At 42.4% G+C, this 25,931-nt stretch overlaps 1 protein-coding gene across 2 annotated transcripts in view; it reads left to right on the top strand.

Moving 5' to 3' along the window:
- The window catches only part of XRCC1 (DNA repair protein XRCC1), a 104,115-nt gene that overhangs the window by 4,064 nt on the left and 74,120 nt on the right, over positions 1 to 25,931 (top strand). For both annotated transcript variants that reach the window (XM_084607027.1, XM_084607028.1), the window contains exons 4-9: positions 1,382 to 1,441; positions 1,956 to 2,082; positions 5,948 to 6,039; positions 10,101 to 10,284; positions 12,009 to 12,171; positions 14,346 to 14,462. In XM_084607027.1, coding sequence (XP_084463153.1) covers positions 1,382 to 1,441; positions 1,956 to 2,082; positions 5,948 to 6,039; positions 10,101 to 10,284; positions 12,009 to 12,171; positions 14,346 to 14,462 — 743 coding nt within the window. The remainder of the gene's footprint in view (positions 1 to 1,381; positions 1,442 to 1,955; positions 2,083 to 5,947; positions 6,040 to 10,100; positions 10,285 to 12,008; positions 12,172 to 14,345; positions 14,463 to 25,931) is intronic.

Raw genomic sequence — 25,931 nt, forward strand, 5'->3', positions numbered from 1 at the left:
GACTCCGGAAATTTCGACCACCTGGGGATCTTTAACGTGCACTGATATCGCACAGCACATGGGCGCCTTGCTTTTCGTCCCCATCGAAAAGCGGCCGTCGAGGCCGGGATTCGATCCTGCATCCTTGGGAACAGTAGTCGAGCACCGTAACCACTGCGCCACCCTGGTGGGTCCCTTAAGAGGAATTGTAAAAACATTCAAGTGCTCAGCTGCATTTCGTTTGTGTGTTTGCATTAGTTTTGTTGCTGCATTTGTCAGCACATCACTTGTTACCCGTGGTTGGTTGAGGTAGGCCTCAAAATTTTCGTGGGTGGTCTAACGGGCCATTTTTTTTACTGTGGTTGGTCCTTTATGGTCACACAATCTCTTTGATGTCACCACTGTCTTGACCAGTGAGGGAAATTTCGTCTGTCACTGATCTCTTATTGACGCCATTACTCTCGGCAAATTAGAATTTTCTGAAACGGTGGTGCGATTTTGGTATGATTAGAACTTTGTACTGGCAGCTTATGACAAACGAATAATAAGCAATATTAGGGGAACTCTGCTTCATGGACAGTTGACATGTCCATGATGCTGGTATAGATAAAATACTAGAACATGGGCACTGTCAAGAAGCATGGCTGCAGCATGGGGGGCAGTCTGCTTTGGCAAGCATCTGGTGCATGCTAGCTTTCTGTGTGTGGAGAGTAACGGACTGAATATATGGACTTGAATGGGCCCAACTTCCTTGGTAAGGAAAGGAATTGTAATCTTTTAGTTCTCACATTTTGAGTTCTTGCAGCAAGATGACAGTTGTTTGCACGTATCAGTACATTAAATCATTTACATTGGTCTTGGCTTGCAGTAGTGGACTCTCAGAGCACTATTATTGACAAAATGTAACTTGGGATTTTATAAGGTGCTACTGGATACAGTAGGAGGAAAGGATGTTGGGATATTGGCAGTTGTGTTCAGGTTTTAATCGAAGTGAATTGTGAAAGAAGCCCATCTGCCATGGGGTGTGCACATTAAAGAACTCCAGGTTGTTCAAAATAATCTGGAGCCCTCCGCTGGTGCGGACTCCTTGATAGGCGATGTGCAGCTTTGGATATTAAAGCCCAGGTACAAACCATGCTTCATAAAATGGTCTCTGTAGTGGCAGGGTTTAAAATTATGTGGAATTATCTCATATTTTTATTCTTTCTTTAATGATGAGTTTTCATGTTTATATTCTGTTGTTGCATTAGCGCTCAGGCTACTGCACATACTGGCCATAAATTTTTGCGGAAGCTTCAGAAGTTGACATGCTGTCCACTCTTCTTGCACTGTTACTTGCTAGCTACAAATAGCATTTCATTTATTTTCATCTATTTCATTTTGGATCTTTTTTTTTTTTCAGAGCATCCAGTATGGTTTAGCATTCATTAAGCTACACTCACCAGAAGACAGCAGCTCTAAGGTACTAGTTCTATCTTTGCTATTCATTTAAGTATTATGCCCTCTTTTTAATAAAACCAAACTGCCAGTGCCCTTCCTTTTAAGCAGTGAGAGGATCCAGAATGTAATTCAACAGTGTAGTGTTTCATTGGAACAGTGTCATTTACTACAGTACCCAGAACAAATGGGAATAACTTCATATTCCTCTTTGAGCTTGTCATTTTTGATGCTCTATGGCAAATCAATCTAGCATTGTAATCTCTTGCTCATTTAAAACATAGAGTCACAAATACTGAGATATCTTGTGTCTTGCAGCTTGCCCGCGTGACCTGTAGGCTAAGTGCAGTTATTTCTATAATTCCTTTGCAGATTGAACTTTCAAAGTTAGTGATGGTGTTGAGAGTGTGATTTGTCATGCTAACTGTGCATTTTGAAATTGTCCTATTGAGCAAGAACTGGATGCGACTTGGTCGAGGTATTGAAAGCGGTTTGCTGCATTAGCAAGTTGCTATTAAACATTTCGGATTGATTTCTAGGCTGGACCTTCACCAAAGGCAGCTTTGGGGAGCTTTCAGTTAAAGGATGAAGAGGAAGAGGCTGATCTTGCTGTTGGTGCTTGGTTTGCTAAAAGAAAAGAAAAGGCATCAACAGATCCTTCAACCAGTAAGTCGGTGGCCTCAGGCCCCGAAAGAATTGGCCTGCTGTCTTTCTATAACATATTTTTGTTTAGTGAACGGGTTGATTGGAAAAGAGTATTCATGCTCAGATGGTCGTGGCGTGGTGTGTTTCTATCTGTCCATGTCCATTTTTTTGTGTGTGTGCTATGGTGAAGCATTTCATACTTAAATTTAGTGTTCATGCTTTTAATATGTATCTGCTACAGTTATTAAGGAAGAGCAGCTGAAGGTGCTGTTGTTTTGTTTTCTAGAATTTGCTGTAAATATCTGATTGGGTGAGTTGGTGGACCATGACGAACAGTAATATAAGAGCGCAACAAGAACGAGACAAAGAGGAGAAGAGGACGACATCTGCGCTGTTGTTGTCCTCTTCTCGTTTTTGTTGCGCTCTTATACTGTTTGTCATGAATCAAGTCTGATGCTACAGCTTGCTTTGGTAAGTTGCTTGTACAGGCCAACATCATATTTACAAGCGTAGGGGCCGATTGGCAGCTCGCAGGCTTTTATGCTGGTGCTTACGTCTATTACAGCATTCAGAAGAACGACATTGCAACAGGACTATACCGAATAACTAGCTCACTGGAGCATGTGGCAACGCAGCAGCGCCAAAATTATTTTCTTTCCTCTCTAATACCTGTTAAACTATTCAATGTTCGGATGCTTGCCCGCTGTGCATACCTTACTTAAGAACAAGAAGTGTAGATTTCATCTGGCCACAGTGTTGACAGTGTCACGCTCTGCAGTAGAGAGGCCTTCAAAGGCTATCATGAGAGGTCAAGATCAAAATTTACCACTTTATTGCTCTAAACAAAAATGACTTTGATGGAAATTTCAGAAACAAAAGGCAGTAAACTGTTCTACTTAACCTGCTATTGTTTTTATCTTTATTTGGGCAAGCTCAGAGCGAAATTATAGGTGTTTATAGCCCTAACACACTTTTTGCAAATTTAGTGTATTCTCTTTTTACTTTGACCTACTGGAATGAAAAACAGTAAGCTTTTCTACTTAATCCACTATTGTTGTTATTTTTACTTGGACCACGTCAGGATGAAATTAATGGGCATTTATGGCTCAAGACATGCTTTTTGCAATTTTAGAATTTTTTTCTTATTTCGATATACACAGTTTGCTCACCTGTAACATTGGTTATAAGGAATAGATATCTAGGGAAACAATACTCTTGAGAGAAAGTGAACTTGTAATCTTGAAGAAAAATCAATTTTTCTAATTTTAATCAAATTACACAATCATTTCTGAATGATTGGCAATAAAAATCACATCTCCAGCTAAACAGCTCCGAAGGCACAGCCAAATTTCTTACCCCTGTGCATTTTGCTAAACTGAAACTGACAGCTTCGGCTTCCAGGTATCTAAAAATATTTTCCTGTTTAGTGTTTCTTGCTTTTTTTTTTACTTTTGGATTTTTCAATTTACATTCGTAATAATTGTTTCTGAGCATGTCTGTCTACTTTTGTTTGCATCAGCATAAGTGCTCACAGGAGGGATGCATGACACTTCGACCTTGTGCGCTGGGCTCACTGGAGTGTGCCCGGACGAATTGAACATACAGACTGATTTTTAAAAAGCAAGCACAATTTTTCGAATTATATTTTAGCAAATTACACAACCATTTTTGAATCACTGGTAAAACTTTATGCTTCTGACTAAAACTGTAGCAATGATAAAGTCCGATTTGCAACCTCCTGTGCATTTGGCTAAATCGAAACTAACGGTTTTGGTTTCCACATAACAGAATATATTGCCCCGTTTCTTAAATATTTTTTTTAAGCACAGCTCTTTGGCACCCGCTCCTGTGTTTCGCGTCGTCGTCGGCGCTGTCCCTCGTAACCAGCTCCGCAGCCGGGGCAGCACGCACTCCTCTCCCCCCTCTTCCTCCGTGGCGCCGGCGACCATGCATGTTCTGCGATTGCTGCGCATGCTCCTACCACCACCGTTCGCCGCTGCGTGAACCCCCCCCCCCCCGCTCTACACTGGAATGTCCTTGAATGAATTAAAGAACCTACAGACTCCCTATTTGGTATCTCGTGTGCTCCTAAAGTTTTACTTCGTTGTTTACATGATTTAACCACATGGAGAAGTCGATAGCATGCTTGACAGGTGACCGATAGCGTGTCAGAAAATCCTCCCGTCAGTCTATCGATGTTGCAAGAAATGCAAGGGGAAAAAGCGAGCAGCTGCATGTGCAAAAGGACGTAAAGATGAGACTAAGAAGGACATGTGGCTGATTATAACCCACCCGGAAATTATTTGCTGTTTTTCTCGAAGCTCGTTTTTCTGCCATTTCGGTTAGCGCGAACAATTATAACGCTTTCCCCGACTGAATTTTTAAATTAAACTTTGCACACTTATTCTTCATATATCAGACTGTGCAATGAACCATGAGAAATAAAATCGTGTGTAAAGTTTTGTTTTTGTTGCATTTGTTTTAAGATCATTTCTTATTGAAAACCATTATTTTCTTCCATTCTCTCGTTAAAATTCTTTCATAAAAAACTATAATTGATAATATAATTATTTTGGTTCATTGCACAGTTGATGTCACAATGTATATAACTGCAGAACAAACATTGAGTGTGGCGAGGTATATGAGTTATGACTGCTGGTGTGGGATGCATATTTAGTACATTTTTGACTAAAGGTAAAAAGGTAAAAATATTTTCGTCTATTTGAACACACTGATTAAAGTGCAAAAAGACAGTCTTTAGTATAGACCACTAATGTCCTTTGTATTTGATATTAAATATTCTCTTTTGGAAAAGTAGCCTCAACGTTAAGAAAATTTGACGTAAACGATATATTTTTACATTTTCTTTCAATTTAAAAATTATTCCGTACAAAACTGCATGCTCTGAATCACATGAAAGCTGAAATCTGTGCAATGCCATTGAAGTAATTTGTGAAAGGTTTTTCCGAAAGTTTGAATTCTTAAAGATTTATTGAGTGTTGCCTGATTTCCCTCCTTTTTGAGATGTTTAAACTGTGCTTAGCACAAAAATATGTTTCTTTTAGCAAAAACATTTTAGGCTTTGATTGCGCACATTAGGATAGGACTTCAGGATTTTCTTTAACAAAGTAGACATGGTCGAGCGCAGTATCTGGGACTTGCGGCGTGCAATGACCCATATGGCTGCCTCCATGGGACACTGTAAAATTAAAAAAAAAATATATATTTTGTAGAGCTTTGTCTGCATGTCATTCTATGGGGTTGCACTCCTGCTTGTTGCCGACAACCGGAGTAGCTCCCACATCTCCTTATCACATTGTAGTAAATATACATTGCCTTTGAAATTGCATACTTTCACAGTCGCCTACTCTTCGTGATGGGATGACATCATAGCTGCTTTGTGAAATCAGAAAACTACATTTAATACTCTTATTTGACTCATTCCTATGGAGCATAACTCCTGCATATAGCTTCAGCCGGTAACAATAGCATGACTGCACCTTGCTCTTGTTACAGATTGTTCGTCTGTGCTGAGTATGAAGCTAAGAGGCAGTCTCTAGCAGACTGAGGCAAGAAAAGAAATACGCATCTCATCAAATGGCACAAGCACATATGGCACAGACCCCACTTCATTTTCTTGTATGGTTTCTTTTTTTCCTTGTCTGTGCCCATGTAATGCAGTTTGAGCCTCACGGTATATAAGAACCAACCAACCCTACAAGTTTGCATGGACATTGGTTTTCAGTCTTCTGACTTTGTGGCTCTCTATGAAAGGCTGCCATTGTCCAGTCATAAATGGGCACTCAAGACTGTGATGCACTAGTTTGTTCTTCTTTAATTTCTTTGTCATCATTTATATGGATTTTTCTTTTCCATTGTCATGCAGGCCCTGCTGCTATCAAGGCCGCCTCGTATGCAGCTACAGCACTTCGAAGTGCAGAAGAGAAAGCACTGAAACCTTCTAAACTCCCTAGCAGGGTAAGTCATCGTCTTTTGAATTACTAAGGTATTGCATAATCAAAATTTATTTGTAATAAGCCTCGCTGCAGTGGTGTAGTGGTTAGGGCGCTCGACTACTGTGCCCAAGGATGGGAGTTGAATCCTGGCCGCGGTGGCCACTTTTAAATGTGGAGGCAACAATAATAATAATAATAATAATAATAATAATAATAATAATAATAATAATAATAATAATAGTAGTAGTAGTAGTAGTAGTAGTAGTAGTAGTAGTAGTAGTAGTAGTAGTAGTAGTAGTAGTAGTAGTAGTAGTAGTAGTAGTAGTAATAATAATAATAATGATAATGATAGTAGTAGTAGTAGTAGTAGTAGTAATAATAATAATAACAATAATAATAATAATAATAATAATATTAATAATAATAATAATAATAATAATAATAATAATAATAATAATAATAATAATAATAATCGGTTCACAGGAAGGGAAAGGTGCAGTATTGGTCACACTTGTTTCTGTGGATATCTGAACTGCACTGTAAGGGGAGGGAGGAAGGGGAAGTGAAAGTGAAATGAGAGAAAGGGGTGCCATAGTGGAGGGCTACGGAGTAATTTCGACCACTTGGGGATCGAATGACTCTTGTTTCGCCTTCATTGAAACACAACTGCCGACGGTTGGGTTCAAACCCGGGTACTCCGGCACGCTAATCTCTTAACTACTGCTCCACCACCACCGTAGGCATCTTAACCACTGTGCCACTGTAGTAGGGCATGCAATGTTATTGCACGTTAAAGAATCCCGGGCGATCGAAATTTCCGGAGACCTCCTCTACGGCGTCTCTTATAACCTGAGTCCTTTTGGTATGTTTAACCCCATAAAACAAACCATTTGCAATAAATTTCTCACAAAAAGCAAAAGCAGCTTCCTTTGCCCCTTCCTTGAGTGTCAAAGACATGAATTGTTTTGTAGTTGGGGAAAAATTAGGTTCTTACTAAATCTTGTTTTCTTACTCCTTGGTATCCTACGTTGATCATTCAGAGCTTTCATGTATTGTCCACCGGCTTGTTGATATTATGCTCCTTCTGCCAGTGATTGCACATATTCACACACACCATTGGGTGGATTGTTCATTAAAGAACTTTAGACACCAAATTTTTTTTTTTTAATTATGCGTAAAACATTTCTGTATAAAGATACTACGCAGTTTTTGTTTACAACCGCTAAATAATTTTTAATTGAATTTTCTTTTCTCGCCAGTTTCGGTTTGGGTTTCAGCAACCAAGAGATGTCTGTGATGTCACAATCAAGTCTAGGTCATGCGTGGCATGAAAAAAGACAACAATATAATCGCTGCCTCTACGCCTTTTGTAATTTATGTCCTTGAGGCAGGCTGGCTTCGGTGTTCAGGTGAAATAAAACGACACAGGAACGATTCTTCCTTCACGTGACCTAGACTTGACTTTCACGTCACAGCCATCGCTCGACTGTTGAAACCGAAACAGAAACTGGTGAGAAAAGAAATTTGATTATAAATTATTCAGCAGCTGTAGGCGAATAATATGAGGCGATTCATGTACATTAATGTCTTGCGCATCATTACAGAAGATAAAATACAAACTTAAAAATTTAGTGCTTGGTTTAATTTGTGGGATTCATTTCATTGGTTGTATAATTGTTATAGTATAACCTCACATTATATATAGCCTTGTATAATGGTTTTTATGGCAGATTTGTATCCGCAAACAATAAGACACCACTTACCTCAGTGGCAATGCTTTAACCTTATAAGTATTTTCAATGAGCAGTGATTGTCCTTATTATGTCGTCCCCGAACCGTTTTGGACGAGTGCAGCTCATCCTCGCAGGATCCTTGAGAGTTTTAGGCGAGCAGCGCTCATCTGTGGCATAGGTCATGTGCCGCCCACTTGACAGATGGTACCACTGACCTGTTAATTGTTTTTTGTTCTGCCACTCATGAGCTTCTTTTCTATGCCAGCCTTGATAAGAAAAAAATGGTATCTGATGGAGGAGACGCCTATATTTTTGGCCCATCGTCACGTAAAAGATGCTCTTCTTTATCTCTGTCCTCATCACCTGAAAATGAAGGTTCATACATCAATTTTTACATTGTTTTGGGAAGCGAAGATGGCAGTGATGACATTGATATGTGTAGTTCTTCTGATGAAGAAGACAGCTTGGAAATGCAGTAATGAGCAATAAGAATAGTCATGCTAATCTGACTTAGTTTTTGCTTCTAGTATTTTTTTGATTGCTGAATTTTTCTGTTTTATAACAATACCAGTCGAAATGAAATCAAAAGTAAGAAAAATAAACAATTTTGTGAAAAACTCTTGGAAATGATAAAGCGCTTAAGTGGTAAAGAGTGGCCTGCCTTACTACGGTTAATTTTTAAACATACTTTGTTAAGGAGGACTCAGTGAGGCCGCCCTTGGAGCGTCCTTTTCTTGAGTTAAGCGCTACCTGCATGCTTCCTTACCTCGCATCTCGACCGGAGCACATGCTTCACTGCACAGTAGTTCCAGTTTGCTTGCACAATCCAGCACCTTCTGAGTTCGCAAAGTGAGCATTTGCTGCTGCCCCCAGACAGCCACTGTACGGTAAACAACTGCGCAATGCCAGACCAACTGTGTTTTCCTGCTAAGGCATCTAGATTCTAGAGCAGGGGTTCTAGGGAACCTCCCCCCGGTTGCTGTTGCAATCAGGCGATGTTGTTATTGAATGTATGTGTCCTGTTTTTTTCTCTTTTATTTAGCTGTTCAGTTCACTTTTTGGGAGCATTTGTTTGTTTCCTTCCTTTTGGCGATCAGCTTTGTTTTAAATGCTCACCTTTCACTCGTGCTAAGACCTTTAAATTCAAAACATGAATGCAGAAAACTACACTTGCAAGGCCAACATTCGATTTCATTTGTGCGCTCGGTCAGCGCTGGTGGCTCGAAGCCGCAGTATGCATAGAATCATGCGACTGCTCATGTTGCTTTAATTGGTTGGCCACTAACTGCCCTGGCAGCCGCACGGTGGAGGCATTTCATGCGAAGCATATAAAGCTTGTTCAGTCAAGTTGTCGCTGCACCCCAGTTTTGGTATAGGTGCTGTTGGAAGCGTTTGGAACGTAGCAGGTAAAATGAAGGCCTGTAGTTTTAGGCCTGTAGTGCTAGGTAATGAACGAGAAGTGTTTTGGATGATTGGTTGTTAATACTAAAGTATTAATTGATTCATTAATTATCGTCAAATTATAAATAAGCTGGTGGCTCATATCTTGTTTCGATGACAAAGTCTGTTGCTGTGGACGGTGCCTATGCTTATGGCACAAAACTGAGGAACAGGTAAGCATAAGAAAAACTGATGCATAAAATAAGTACTATCAGCGAACTGGGCACTGTGCTTGGTCATCATGAAGCAAAAAGAGAGGGGCGAGGAGGGGTAGTTCAGTGGGAGCTCACCGAACCCACAAAAGTAGTACACAGAACCCCCGGGTTCCGCAAAACCCAGTTTGATAACCTTTGTTCTAGAGCACTGAATCAAGATATGTAAAATGCAACATGAGCGGGTGTAGAAGCGTACCTAGCAAGAAATACGAAGTTATAGATGTGTACTTTCTTTTGCTGCGACTTGGGCCAATATATAATAAATAGTCCTTGCCAATTTTCTGCACCAGGTGCACACAAGTGGCTCCTAGTTGCTCTGAATGCCACCTTAAACAAAGCGTGGTTATGGATGGTTCGAAAATTGGATGGCTGCCTTCAGTGCTTCCTTGAGTGGAGGAATCATGGAAGGTTCCTTGTGGGAGGTAGGCGAACTGGGTAAGCTAAGGAGCATTCTAATATTTAGCCCTTAGTCTGATGCTACCCAAGGAGTGGTTAAGGATGGTTCGAAAATTAGATGGCTGCCTTCAGTGCTTCCTTGAGTTGAGGAATCATAGAAGGCTCCTTGCGTAAGGTAGGGAAACCGGGTAAGCTAGGGCACATTCTGATATTTGACCCTCAATCTTATCCTACTTTATTTTCCACGGGGTAATACTTTGGCATATTTCACTTTGTACAAATTACATTTCCTGTCTTAGGAAAAGGACACAGCAGAGGAAGCAAAAGGCAGTTCTGCAGCTTCACCTGCACCAAAGCCTCAGAAGCCTCCCGCTGCACCAGCTGCTTTGAACACTGCACCATCCGAGGCGAGAAAGAAACCTTTTGTTGTCGAGAAAACCACGCCAAAGGAAGTGCAGAGGCCACAGACTCCCAAAGTCCAGAGTAAGAGTGCAACATTTATTGCTCCACACTATGGGAAAGCTAATTCTGAGTTGAGCACTCATAGATGTCATATACGAAAAGAAAGAGGAGAGAGAGGTTGTGCAGTCAGTCTGAATGGTTTTGCTGGCCACTGCTTGAGAGCATTGCGCCATTGTCGCCACTGATTACACTGCATGTTTATCTGCCATTATCTTGCGCTGTGCATTGTGTGCTCTCCTCTTCAGCAACTTCAGTTCTTTGCCTGAAGCTTGACCTTGAAACCCTGACCTTGAAACCTTGGTGTCAAATCGAAATCAAAATGAAACTCGACGTGCTAATGTGCACACTGAGAATTCTTAGCATAATTGGCTGCGGCTTTATGTCCTCAGATCCTGTTTCGGCATAGCAATGATTTTTTGCTTCAGTTAACAAGATGTTAAGGTACCTGGTCACGGGAGATGCTATCTCGTTTTTTTGAGCAAAGATTGACAGGATGAGAGTAATTGAAAGCGCATACAGGAGAACCTAGTCAGTACACTTCCGGTTTGCACAAATTGTACAATTGTACAAGCAATAAAAATTTCCCCACAGAGTTAACTTTCTTTTCTTGTCTCGTGGTGATATGATCTTTCATTGGTTCTTTCACCCTTGCTATCGCTGGGCTGGATGCGTTGCAGATCATTTTTTTTTTTGCCAACAATGACCTGCCCTTTTAGTGAGGTAAATTGTCAACAAAAAGTTCTTCGAGGTATATTTGCCACATTTTTAGAAACTTGGTGGTTTTAGATTATACATTTTTTTTATATGATGCCCTTTTTCTCTTATGTTGTCAAAGAACATGTAAATAAGGTTAACCAAGAGTTTACTCATAAAACTTGCATTTTTTCTGCTTTTATACAATCTAGCTTGCTTTGCAGGTTTTGTCATGAAAGTTTAAAAGGTTGGGTACTGCAAGAGTGAAATAAAGTGGTAACAACAGCTGTAAGCAAAGCGCAATCTCTTGGCTTTGTTGTTCAATTACAGCAGGTGATACCAATTCATAATTGTTTTACGAGTAGTCCCGCAAAGTGTGGATATGTCTGAAGTAGCACACTTACTTTGGGCTAGGTACTGGAAAGAGCAAACTCGAGCATGCTTTTATTCGAGCATTCGTCCTTGTTTTAGTGATCGACTAAAGAAGACGTACGAGTTGTATTGGGGATTGGCTTCTACAAGACAAAAGGATGCCACGAAGTGTGATGCACCTTGCATTGATTCATTTCAGATATGTTTCGATGAAAGGAAGAGTTTTGACATGTACTAGTATTAGTATCACACAGCACAAACACGTTTTTTGCATTTTGTTGCTGCAAAAATGCGTCCACCATGGCTCACATCAAACTTGCAGATTTGGGCTGGGCAGCTGATTACCATATCTTCCGACAACGAAAAAAAGAAAATACAGCTAGGATTTCATAAGTTCTCATCATTGATAATTCTTTTTTTGTTGAGTAGTGTGAGATATAAATATATTCCTTCGGCCCTCAACACTAGCCGGAACGAATTTATAACTGGAGAGCGAAGTATTGGCCATATGACACACGCATACACAGGAGGAGGAAGTCCTTAATTCGGGGACTGCGGATTGTTAGAGGTTGTAAAGAAAATAAATCATAACTGATATGTGCAGGTTGTAGTGATTGACACACGTGCACGAATATTATAACAAGGAAGACACTATTGTGCGTCATTTGCTTCTTTCCCAGGGAAAAAGACAAAACCACCGAAGAAGTTTGAAGAGCTCATGAAGGGTGTGGTGTTTGTGCTCAGTGGCTTCCAAAACCCCCTTCGGTCCCAGATTCGAGATAAAGCCCTGGAGATGGGGGCCAGGTACAAGGCAGACTGGGATCGCTCTTGCACTCACCTGGTGTAAGTGGAAGAGAAGTGATGCTGTTGGGTGCAGGCATTAGTACTCTTTATACAAGCCTTATAAAGAGGTGCTGCATTGATGTTTATGAAAACACTACCTAACTATGCTTGATGGCTTAGGCTCTGAGCGGGCCAAACGTTTCTTTGAATAAAATGGTAATCAGATTTAAGGGCATTTTGAATACCTTTAGTATTGGGGTATCCGAAGCATCATTTCATATTTATGTACTAGAGAGGAGAAGCAGAAAGGTAGGCCTAAAGATTAATATGCAGAAGACTAAAGTAATGCTGAACAGCTTGGGAAAGGAACAGCAGTTTAAAATAGGTAGCAAAGCTCTGGAAGTGGTAGGAAGCAGCAGGCGAATATGCCTACTTAGGACAGGTAGTAACCGCAGATTTGGACCATGAAAGCGAAATAACTAGGAGAATAAAATTGAGAGGGAGTGCATTTGGTAAGTACTCGCAGATTATGGCTAGCGGCTTGCCGGTATCGCTCAAGAGGAAAGTATACATCAGTTGCATCTTACCCGTACTCACCTATGTGACTGAAACATGGAGGATAATGAAAAGGGTTTTACTTAAGTTGAAGGGCAATGCTGGAAATGGAACGAAAAATGTTAGATGTAACATTAAGAGGTAGGAAGTGTGCAGAGTGGGTCAGAGAAATATCTTGAGTTAATGGCATCCTGGCTAATGGTTAATGGGCATGGGCAGGGCATGTAGTATGAATTGGATTTCAAGGGAAGGAAAGCGTAACAGGAGGTGGCAGAAAATTAGATGGGTGCATGAGGTTAAGAAGTTCGCAGTGGTCAGGTGGATACAGCTAGCACAGGACCAGGTTAATTGGAGGAAAATGGGAGAGGCCTTCGCCCTGCAGTGGGTATAGTCCGGCTGCGGCTGCTGCTGATGATGATGTGGGAATAAATTAGGTTTCATATGTAACGAGATAGTATTACAGCATGCATGCCAGCACGCCAGGCCATGAAAGCGTACTTTAGGCAGCTTGTACGAAAGGGATGTGGTGACGAAGGCTGTTTCATTATTTTGATCTTTTGGAAAAATATGAGGCAGAAGCTTAGGTATTTAGTAAGGAAAGTTGTGAAAAAGAATTCAGGATGGATGGGTAGCAGCAAAAAGCATTAGCTGACGAGTCGGGTTCGTTATTCACGTATGGTATTCCTTTGTCTTGGGAACACAAAGAAGAAATGGATCTAGTGGGATGAAATTTCATACCCATTTGTAGCTGATTTAATATGGGGGATGTGTAGGCTTGCTTTGACAAGTGGCTGCAGTGATGACAAAGGCGTCACCTGGATGATTTGTTTGTGATGCTGTCTGCTGTGCACCTCCGTCTTGTAACAGTCCATTTGTTGATATGATCCCCAGTGACCTCTGGGCATGCAAAAATTTTATACCTTTAAGGTGAATTGAATGTGTAAGGTATGCTACCAGAGGTGGCACACAATACTTATTTCATTTTCTAGAGCTGTGGTGTTAAATATGTTCACTAACATTCTTTGTCCATCTGTCTCTATTGTTGTTCACCTTTTTTAAGATGCTGCCTTACTTGGGATGTATTTTTCAGCACACATTGTTGCATGAGGTACTACTGTGGTGCTTATATTTTATGTCATATATTTTATGTCACAGGGCTTTTTAATTTTTTAGGAGCACTTAAGTTAGACTGGAGCTCACACCTGAGCTATGCGTATTCTAGTCAACATGGCGAAACCAAAGAATGAGATTTCCAATACACACTAACAAGGCAAACCAAACTTTGTATAGCAGAGCAGAGGGTGTGAGGGGCCATTTTGTTAGGCAGCTGCATGTCCGATGTAAGGTGAAACACCAGCAGGAGAATTGACGTCCAAATAAAACAGAAAAGTTTCTGGAGGAGAAACGAAAGTGGGGTTGATTAGCGCTTCCACATTGCAGTGTTCATACAGTTGAAGTTAAACACGCTATTGTTCAATGCCACAGCTTAAATCTTTTTTTTGGGGTTCAGAAATGTGAAATTACTTAGTCTTGCTTAACAGCTTCAGTTTTTGTCTCATGGATTTAAATTTTCCTCTGCTACTGTGACTTTCAATCTGATGTAGCAGGTGGCATGGTTCCGGCAATATTTTCAGAAACAACTGGTACCACATTATATGCTTTGAATTGTATTTATCCAGGTGTGCCTTCTTGAACACTCCGAAGTATGGCCAGGTGAAAGCAGCCGGCGGCAAGATTGTGACCAAGGAATGGATTTTTAACAGCTACAAAGAGAAGCGTCTTCTCCCATGGCTGCAGTAAGTCTTTGGTCATATTCTGCCAGATTTTACGCATAGTTACATTAACTGTAATAGCTGTGGCAGTGTTAATGTTTTAGTATTTTCTTTTGGTCTTGTTTTGTTCTTTATTGTTTGCACTTCAGGTAATGTTGGGCTTTTTATTGAGAATGGCTAAATTATTTTTATCTAACGGTGACGTGTGCAACAACTACTGCATAGAATACTTGGAAAGAAAATTGTCCGTTGGTTTGGTGTATGACTCTGAGACGAGGAAAGAGGAAATATAAATTAATAAACTGAGAGCAGCTAACATCAGCAGAGTGAAAACTACTTAATAAATATCAGGTATACGGTACTGTTTTGTACCTTCTTGATAGTCAATACAAGCTGCGGGAATGTAGCTGACTACAGTAGCTGACTACAGTAGCTTACAACTTCAGAGTGCATTAGAATCCTTATTTCCTAATGCCCCTCAAATAAGCATAAAATGACCTGCTAATCATAGCAACTTCATGGGCTGATGTTGCAGCGAAGTGATGTAACTGCTTCAGAATGTTTGCTGGTGCTCCTCAGTGTGCTGTCACCTTGACTGTCAGCTTTGCGATTTTGCTGCACCTGTTTCGTCTAATTTGTCACAAATTTCATAGAGTGATACCTGTGTTGAAATTGGAGTAGTTTTATCCTTGTTCTGTGTGCTGTCCTCTGGCCGTTGTCACATGAACGAAAAATGCCTGCGAGCACCTGCTTCATCGTATTACTTCAGCAGATGCCTCCATTACTGACACCTCAGCAGGCAACGGCTGCACAATAGCAACCTGATTTCACACTTGTGCCAGGAATCAGAGCCATCATGTGCATAACGAAGCTGACTCGTCCATGCTTTGACGTGTGTAGTACGCCCTGTTCTGTGAGAAAAAAAACTATAAGGGACACTTAAGTTCTGCCTTTAAGATTATGACGCAAGAGCATAGGCTACCTCTCAACATATATAGCCCGGCTTTTTAACCCCTTCGTTGTCGGGCATTTCTTGCCGTGACGCACCCCCAGTGTTGGCTTGGTTTTAGGGAACGAGGATATCAGGGAACGAGCATAGCGATTTATTCTTGATTATGATTGCTATACAAATAATATAGTCAACGGAATATGCACATTTCAGTGTTCTGCGGGTGTTGTTAATTAACATCATAATTATTATCAGTCTGATTATAAATTAGATAAATGAGGATAATATAAGAAAAAAACTGCTCGATACTTCTTGAGAGACTGAATCCGAGCCCAACTCGTATTTATAATCAAAAGAGCCATCGCTCCAGTCCGCAGTCAAAGGTCCCGCGTGGTCAGCCATCTGAAAGTAACTGTGCGCACGGAGGGCGCACTTTCGATGGCCCGCACAAAGGAGATAAGTGGCACGTTGTGAAATCAAGATGACAGAGAGAGATGGAAAGAGGCTAAAACAACCTCCTTTGCTGCTGCTAGCTGCAAGCAAGAGCGCGGCAACAGAGCGATCGATCGAGTCGTGTCGAGAGGCAACGGCGCGAGCCCCTGAACATGACGCGTCATAGCAGACACGCCAACAGAATAAAAACCTGCAAACCTGCGGCATATAGCAGAACAACGCTTGAACTCATAACCGCACGCACGTGCCGCATGATCGCTTAGCGCGATAGAGTAGCGTGTGCGGAGCATCCGCGTCCCCCAGCAAAGAAGGTGGCACGGGTGGCTGCGGTCGCTCCATACTCTTTAGTATATACGTACCAATACAACGCGGCACGAAAATATTAACTTGTAGAAAGATTTGACAGGTGGCGCAGCCTGTCCAAGCGCGCCAGCTTCGCGCTCAGGCGCGAAGTTTTGAATGTACGATAGAGAACATACCGGTACGTCGGTGACACGGGGGGGGGGGGGGGGGGGAGCGCAAAAACGTACCGGTACGTTCATGACAGTGAAAGAGTTAACAAAGCCTTATGAATGCGCCTTTGTGGCGTGGCCTAGGGTTATCGTGTCTCATTCAAAATGCAAGGGTCCTGGCAGGCTGATTTTTGTATCACCCTCCCACATTAAAGGAGCAGCCCGAGTTGGCAGCTCGTGCCAAATATAACGTCAGGCAACCCAACGTCCAATCAGTGCGTAGCCACGTTAGCTACCAGCTACCACGTGCCAGCGCCATGCTCGTGATTTTTCACTCACATTGCCGGCGGCGACAACAGCACCAGATTTTTTTGGTGAGTGGAGCCTTTAATGCTATCATGTTAACATTACATAGGACAGACGGGAAGATGTGTCAACATGAGGACAAGGGAGCATGCCGCAGCAATATCAAGGAAGTATGGTACCAGCCTTGTGGTACACTACAAAGACTGCGAAAAATGCAAAGAATAAAAAAGCCCAGCTGACATTCATAATGTGTAGGTACTGAAAAAAAGGAAGTTAAGCTGGCTCGAGAGATTTAGATTTTGAAACTGGAGCCGTCAAAGTTTCTGGTGAGCATTGTGCCAGCTCACCTTTTGTATCCCTGTAAAAGAAGGAAATGGGAATGGACTTCTTGCAGGGAGATGAAGTGAAGAAGGTGTGTGAATCTAGGGTATGGCTTGGTTCAGTTGTTAGTACAGCATCGTCTTTGTCTGTGCGTTTCTTCGGTGTCATTGCTTTCTGTGCTGCTGTTCGTGTTGACAAAATAAGCTCAGTCACATAGTTTTGCTTTCGTTTCCTTTAACTTCACCCCATACCACAGCCGCGATCAGGCATACTCATCTGCGAGGTACACCGTTTCGGACGCTGCTTGGTGCGTCAATCGTATTTTATGTTTTGATTTTGGAATGGCTTCACACTGTTCTAATGCCTATGCAGATATCCCTCGTGTGCATCCATATGTAGCTTCCTGTATGCTGAAACTGCGTGTGGGAGCACTATTCACTGCACTGTTCACTGCACTGTTCACTGCACTGTGAGCTTCACCGCAATGCTTCACTGTGTTTATTGTGTGGCGAAGCATCTTCGAAACATGACCGGGCTGCTTTATGAAGAGACACTATTGTTACTGCGTCGCACTGAAAAAGGGGTAGCGAGCGTTTCCGACAGTGCGCGCTAGGTGGAGCGCATGATGAAATTTGGAAAAAGTGTTGTTCTCACTTGGGTTTCATCTCAAATGCAGCCATCATACAGGTGTTCATTTGATAGAATTACTGTGATGCAAACAGTTTTCAGCAGTTTCTTCACTCCCATTGGGTAATTAGAACTTTTGGGTAAGTCTAACATTTTTCTGTTTCCTTGAAGGGGAAATTAACGAGAGTGTACCCTACTTGTAGTTTTACTCCATTCGTTAAGATTTCAATAACTTGTGCTAAAGTTTAAGCAATAAGGAAAGCTGAACCAAATGTGGTGACTTTTTTAGAACTTAACCAATTGCAAAGCCTTTTTAGCTGCATCGGGCCAGGTTTGACCTCCTTGTCATGGACAGATTGAACATGAACGTTTGCGTGCGGTGGGGTCGCGGGGGACCCAGGGGACCAGGGGGCCCCAAATACCCTTGCGAAAATAAACGTTTTGTCCTCCTCCTCCTAGTTTTTGAGAAGAGCTCCTTGAGCAGATCATCAACTTCACTTGGCAAACCAGATCACGCTTCGCTACACTCCGCAAAACCAAGAACCATAAAAATTTTGAATATGCAAATACTGAAAATTGTGCTATAAACAGAAGACCGGGCTAAAAAATGAACATTTTTAGCAATGTTGTTATGAGAATGGCTTGCTTCAAGATGGACTTCACTGCATAGCATATTATGTAGTTCTTTAGGTAACTTGACTTCACTGCATTTTATTGATGTAGTAAGGATGAGTATGTGCAACAACTGCTGTGGGTACTGGACGGCAACCATTGTTCCCCAGCAACACTGAAAAAAAAAAGAAAAAAAAAATGATCTTGTAGATAAGCACGCCAAATTTTCACAATTTAAAAAGAGGCAATGTAGCACCATTTTGATTTTTCTAAAATATTATTTTTTTTTTAATTTTGATATTCATGCCTTTTCTTGCTTTCTGCACTCTATTCAGCAAGTTTACAGAGAAATTTTCTTCATGTGTTTAATGTTTGAACAAAACAGTTCATATTTGCTTTAAAGACCATCTAAATAGCCATCCATATTTTAGTATATACAGCCGAGCCTGGTTATACTGAACTTGACACTCATATGAATTCTGTTTTTTGAATCCAAAGGTCATAGTGTATGCGCTCCATTTCAGCCAAGCACTGCAAAGGTCAACAAACATGGCGTTTATTTCTTTTACAAGTCATTTGTGGACGTTTGTTGCTTCATAGAAGACACTGTCAAGCTACTTTCTCTGCTCTCCAGCGTGATCATATGCTCCTGATCGTGGGTGCATTTTGGTAACGAGCTGCTTTACGAATGCAATACAGTCGAGCCCACTTATAACGAACCTGACTGTCATGCTTGATTGTGTTCGTTATATCCGAAATTCATAGTAAGTGGATCTCTTATATTATATGGACGAGAGTACAAAATCAGTCAAAGATAGCCTTTATTTCTTTAAAAACTTTGTTATCTGCATACGCTTTTACAAACCACACCCTTTCACAGCGTTTTCTAACCTGTCCAGGGTGGCCATGTGCTCCTCTCCAAGGCCCTTGCTGCCAAAAAACTGTTTCAGGGATGTGATGTATCTAACCGTTGTTGAAGCGCTCACGGTAACTAGCTGCAAATCAGCATCCTCGACGTCTTCATCGGAGCCTTTACCTTCGGTGCTCACATTTCACACGCTATGGCTTCGTCAGTGCCTGGTTCTGCTATTACAGCGTCATCATCCACACCCACAAAGTCGTTCCCAGCAACATCTGGCTTGGCCAGTTGCACATCAATGATGCGTTGCCACAAATCCATTTGTGTCAGATTGCGAGGCTGTTCGAAAACCTCCTCCGTCGTTCGTGGGCCTATAAACTCTGCATTACCAAAGCAGTTCGCAATGCTCTCCACAGTCAGTCCAAGAGGCCTTAAGCATTTCCAAAGCGTCAGACAAAAAGACTTGAAGTGGGGCGTTGGCACCTGGTCTCTCATTTGCTATCAGCATCCACCGGATTACACGCCGCCGATGAGAGACCTTGAGCGCGTGAATGATGCCCTTGTCCAGTGGCTGAATCCTGCAGGTTGCATTCAGTAACAGGAAAAGTGTGGTCACCGCAGTCAGGGAAGGCTGCACGTGGTGCTCCGAAGAGTTGTCGAGCGCGAGTAGGGCCTTCCTGTTTTTCTTCGTCATGTCACGGTCAAATCCTACCAGCCACTCGGTGAACAGTTCTTGCGTCATTCAAGCCTTTTTGTTGTGTGTGTTTAGGGGATTAGAAGCACCGCAGCTTGCGAGACTGCCCGATGACAAATGCCAGTCGTCTGTCACTGCCATCCATGTTCGTGCACTACAGGAAGGTAACGAGAAGCTTACTGTGTTTTTCACCGGTACAGATGTCTTCTTTAAAAGCATGGGTTTTAAGGCAGCACCCGATAAAAGAGTGCAATTTCATCTGCATTATTGCTTTGCTGGTGGTGGTCTTGAACTATTCTATGGTGAGCTTTAAACCGGCGATGCCACCAACTGCACGGGCTCAAAGTGGAGAAGTCGAATGCGGAAGCAAAGTCTCTTGCCTTGGAAAGCATCAGCAGACTACTGATGGGAATGCTTCGAGACCGAGCGTCAACAAACCATTTAAGCAACACATCTTCCATATCCGCGTAGGTCGCTTTCCGAAGGCACTTTCTCATTGTCGGGTCAGCGTTTATGCTTGCACTTAAAATTCTGCCCTTGCCTATGGCAGTTGACGAAAAGGGCGACATTGACAAACTGCATTTTTTCACCAAGTCCTTTGACCAAATTTATTAAGAATAGCTTTCCTTATTGCACCGATTGAACCCGAAGCACTGTCTGCCATTACACTCTGTGCATTTGCCGCCCTCGGAATCTTGCGACGAATGTGTAGAACTCTGCAAAACTCTAAAGATGCAGCGATGGCAGAAGCGCAAACTATGTGCATTGAGAGCGTAACTTTTGTACAAAGGAGCAATGCGCCAACTGCATGCTGCATGCTTGCAGTAGCAGCACATAAGGCGTAGCACTGATTTGGGAATAGACGCATGCCACGTGACCAGCTGGGTCAGCTAGCCATGCCACATGGCAACGCTGAAGCACGCGTCGGTGCGGGGTAGGCCTTCATTCTGCAGTTACAGCGCTCCGTTTTTATTGCTTTTTGGGTTGCCTGTTTTTCTTATTTTTTTCTCGGGATGGGGAGATGAATTGGAGAGTGAAGGAACGGGGAATAGCGCCTGGCCAGTTGCACCAGCGGTAAGGACGAATTTTTTGGCAGTGGGTCGAGTTTACAGAGGCTTCACTCTTGCTCTGAGTTGTGTGACTGTGGTTGTTCATTATATCTGAGATTCAGCGCCATTGCCGTAATATGTAATTTGACAATAGCCCACTCTCGTTCGTAATAAACGAGCGTTCATTATAGACCGTTTTCGTGGCGAGGAGGAAAGTAGCCGTGAATCGCAGCACGCAGCGCCACTCCTCCTCTCTGGTATGTGGGGACGTGGTGATAGCAGCGTGGGCGGCAGGGCAGTCTAAGAAGAAATCACAGGCGCTACGCGGTCTTTTGGCCACAAAGTGTCTTGAATAGCCTAAAAGTGTCTAAGCTGCTCAACTGACTCGAGAGATGGGCTATCTTTACAGTGTTTTTATATTTTCTACGCTTTTTTGCATACCCGACCCCTGTCCCTTCTTTTCGCCCAGTTCTTTCCTTCTCCTCTCTGATAGTTTCATTTCCCTCAGCCGCAGCTTAGCTTCTAGCAAGTGCCGCGGCTAACAAAACCTTTTTCTTTACTTTTTCGGTGAATTAACAAGATAATAACAATCGGAAACAGATGAATTAAAGAGATATACAGATTAACAGTGGGGGTATGTGTGCGTGTCGCTTTGCACTGTTACAGTTGCAACTCTTGTAATCAGGCGAAGATGAAGGGCCCTTGAATATCAAGCACCAACAGAAAATGTTCTGCTTTTTCACCCTTTCTTGCGAGTTCCGAACACTGTGTTTGTATAGAAGGAACCATAAAACTGACTACCGATGCAAAAACGGTAGCCGTTGGGCAACAAGCAGGTGATCTTTGCAGGAAACTGTCTGGCGAAGAAAATCTAGTTCGGCGCATCTTGTCATATTCATGAAAGTATAAAAGAAGATGTCCCAATTGAAGACAACGATGCCCAATAAATTGTTTGTTTCTTGATTTTATTTCATCTGGCTGGACCTCAGCATGACTGCAGCATTAGACGAACGCAGCTAGCGACCAGTCACAGAAATTCCAGGATAGCAGTTCCTGCTGCTGATGACATTCATTGCCATTCTCCACACGCACCGGCTAACCGGTGGCTGAATCATGCAGGCCATGCTGAAATCTGATCGCTATGTAGTGGATGCTTGAACGCCCCGGCTTTGTCGCCCAACAAAAGTAACTTAAGTCTGAGTAAGTGGATCCGAAGTGGATATGGATCCTTATGAATAGAACCCCAGTGGAGGTGTGAGACCTACGTAGTAGCCGCTCAAGCAGCAATCAGTATATGAATTATCGATTGACCCAACAAATGTAGCACGCTTAGCATTACTCCTAAAAATGACCTGGATCGGCTACATTTGCTTGTTTTCATTGCTCAAACTATTCCGGTTGCCCGTCTCTAGAAATCATTCAAGGAGAAAAAAGCAGATCAAAAGCTGCCCCATCTTGCTTGCGCCACTGCCTCTCTGTCTAGGCCGCATAAAAGTTGTACACGAATTGTAATCAGGCTTGTAGTCCTCGGCCAACCCGATCAGGCGCATAAATTTCGGTAATTTCTGGCCGAATGACTTGACTGCTGCTGAAAAGTTTTTTTTTTTCTGTCAGGTACTTTCAGAATGCAAATATTTGCATGCGAAAGCTCCGAAATGCTGATGTGCGCTACTTGTCTCCTGTTCCGCGGATGCGACCGCACATACCAGCATGGCGGTTATTCTTACCTTAGACGCTAGATGATGCCAGCTACACAAGATGGCAGTGCCCTTGATAAAACGGTCTATATCTGCAGCCATTTTAAGGGGGCGTGACTGTACATAAGAGAGTTAGTGATCGAGGCATTCACGACATCTGGTGGCAGGTTGCCATTCGCATCTTCTACTCTCGACAAGAAAACAGTGACGAAGCTAGTACAGCACACGTGTGCACAGGAAGTAAGTGCTGCACCTCTGCTGTCTGCACTGCCTCCATACGACAGCAGCACAGAAGGCGAAGGTCCAACTAGGCAGGTGACGCACACCATAGACTGGGTGGGCAAGCAAGTTGTACCTCCTGAGTAGTTTTCAAACCTCAAATTGCTGATTGTGGTTTATCACTGGCTGTGAACAGCAGTCTTCCTTTCAATGCTGCCCCTTTGTAGCACTTCCTCTTCGGATTCCTCATTAGATGTTTGCTCAACGCGCCCACTGATTGACCTTGTAGCGTGCCAGAGTGTGCAAGGCCCATGATTAAGTGCAGTTTCATGCCTGCATTTTTATTGCGTAAGCAATACCCGGTAAACCCGGCCAGTAGCCACGCCGCGCCGCAGATGGCGCATCATTGCCATAGCAACAAGAGCGACCGCTGATGGGGCCCCTCTTCAAACAGTCGGGCAAACCGGTCGGTAGCCACGCCATGCCACAGAAGAAGAAGAAGAAGCTATGTCGGCTTTGCTTACGCAACCTACCGGGTTTAACTAAAGCTAAACCCCAGCTAATTTTTTTATTGTTTCGTTGACTATATGTCGACTTTTTGTTTGAGGGCAGATAGTGTGGGGAGTACGATCTCTGCACTGGGCAGAAGAGTACGTCTTTCGGCTGTGGCGGCGAGTCTCCAGCACTCTATGTTTGGAAAAATTACAGGATTGCACTTGGCTTTGTTTAAGAGCTTAACAGGGAAAGCATTTCCTCCTTCTTTCTTCCTCTTCTGCCTGCTCCTTCTCCTCTTCCTCTATTATGTGTGCTAGTGTGGTCATTATAATTTCATTACTGTATTTTTTTGGCTCCATCGTCAGAACCTAATGTGACGTCCTCACTAGGAAAACTATGTTGATGTCAGAACCTATTGCGACGGCTTGCTGATACATCTTGTGGAATCTCGCAGAATCTTGCTGACACATCTCGCGGACACATCTTGCGGACACATCTAGCAGAGACGAGGTATTCACCATGAGTTTAGAAATGCTTTCGCCTTAATAACAGCGGTGCGACCACGATTATTCGTGTTGTCTGAGACGCAGTTCCTTAGCAGCATTTTCTTTAGTACAGTGCCTTGCAGTGCCATGTCCTTCTCCACTGTACTAAGATTATCTATCTGTTTCACTCGGGAACTGTGTGCGACTCTAGCCTATTACCAAACTGCGTAAATGTTCTTTTTTTAGTATTGTTGATTATTATTATTATTATTATTATTATTAGATATAGTACTATGTAATTGTTGAAGGATAAATCCACACCAACTGTTCAGGCTGTGCTCTCGACTATCTTCAATTTCTTTTTAAAATATTACGGTCTTTTGTGTTACTATGACGAGCATCATCCCAACTTGTTTTTGTTGAAAAGGAATTTTTTGGCCCATGGTTGCCATCTTACGTTTGCAGTCAGTAGCAAAACCTAGCGATACAAGAAAATTTGTAAAAAATAACCTTCTTGACGTATAGCTACTAAAATATTTCCGTACATATAATATGCATTTCACTTTCATATTCACCAAATTAAACTAACTCTGTCTTAGTTTTTTTAGATATAGATCATAAAGAGGCTACAAAACGACGAAATTCTAAAATTTTAAATCAAATTTGACGCTCTCAAAGTAATCAATTCATTCATTTCTTTAAGCATTTTAGAAGACAGGAAAGGCTATAAATATATTCCAGAGATCAAACAACGTAAGGTGCATCCGAAAAAAATTCTAAATTTGAGAAAATTAGCTTTTTGAGGCTTATTGAGGCTTTTGAGGCATATGCATAATGAAATGGTCTTGGTAAAAACATGAAAGATGCTAACTTGCACAGTATAGTGCCATTTATTTCTGCAAGTTCAGTTAGGGTACTTTTAGTTTTAAGTGAGAAAATAATTTTGCAAGTAGTGCCCTTGCATGCAACTGCGGCGTTGCTCTGTGCTTGCTCTAGAACTAGCACTCCACTGCTTGAATACAATGCTGTGCTTGGCCTGGGCGCTGCCAGCTTCAACATCACTGGAATATGCTAAAGGGCACCAAATGCAAAGAAATAAAAATGAAGCGGCAGCGTGACAGGAGGATCAGGATACTCCGCAAGGTAAGTTGAGCTTCTGATCAAGACTGCTGCAGAGACAGTTGTTCTGAGCCCGCAGCTGTGGAGAGGGCTATCAAATGCAGGTGCCGTTTTCGGTCCGAGCTTGAGGAAAGATAATAGAGTCGAACACTGAGCTAGTTGGTCACACATCTCTTGGAAGAAGGCAGCAGAACAGGTAACAACACAAAGCATAAGAAGCACACACAGCGTTGTCCTTGTGTCTGTGTATGTGCTTCTTATGCTTTGTGTTGTTACCTGCTCTGCTGCCTTCTTCCAAGAGTTGAGGAAAGAGACTAGTGTTTTTCAGTGAAAACAGTATGAAGCTGCCTTTCAACCGGGAAGCGCATTTTGGGGTCTGTAGTAAGAGACTTTATTGGATATTTCTCGCACTCTGAGCAGTTAGAATAAGAAAATGCTCCAAAATAATGTCCCCGGTTGTGTCTCATCTAAACGGAGTCGCACCTTTCAGCTTCAGTATATGAGGAGCATCCACTTAAAGTGCCGTACAGTGAAGCTTATACGTCTCCTTTACATCGACTCCATCAATCATTGCAGTTAAAGGATTATAGATGCCAAATTTTGGTGCCATTTTTCTTCTTGTTAATGATGCATAAGTCATTCCTGTATATTGGTCCGCATGCAGTTTTCGCCTACGACCGCTAAATAATTTATAATTGAATTTTCCTTTCTCACCAGTTTCGGTTTCAACAGCCGAAAGATGGAATCACTTGTAGTGATTCCTGTTCTTGAGGCAGCCTGGCGTTATCATTGTAGTGAATTTAAATAACACAGCAAAGATTACATCGCTTTATTTTCATCCCCTAGCGTTACCTAGACTTGACTGAGACGCCCGTGTGCTGTGCGATGTCAGTGCACGTTAAAGAACCCCTTGTGGTTGAAATTACTCCGTAGCCCTCCACTACGCCCTCTCTCATAGCCCGAGTTGCTTTGGGATGTTAAACCCTACAAACCAAACCAAACCTAGACTTGACTTTGACGTCACAGCCATCGTTCGGCTCTTGAAACCGAAACAGGTGGGAAAAGAAATTCGACTATAAATTATTCAGCAGCCAGAGGCGTATGTGGTGTGGTAATCCGCGTACAGTAATGTCCTAAGCACCATTACAAATGATAA

The sequence above is a fragment of the Amblyomma maculatum genome, chromosome 6, assembly GCF_055883805.1.
Source record: "Amblyomma maculatum isolate TAMU_Amacu chromosome 6, ASM5588380v1, whole genome shotgun sequence".
Classification (NCBI taxonomy): Eukaryota; Metazoa; Arthropoda; class Arachnida; order Ixodida; family Ixodidae; genus Amblyomma; species Amblyomma maculatum.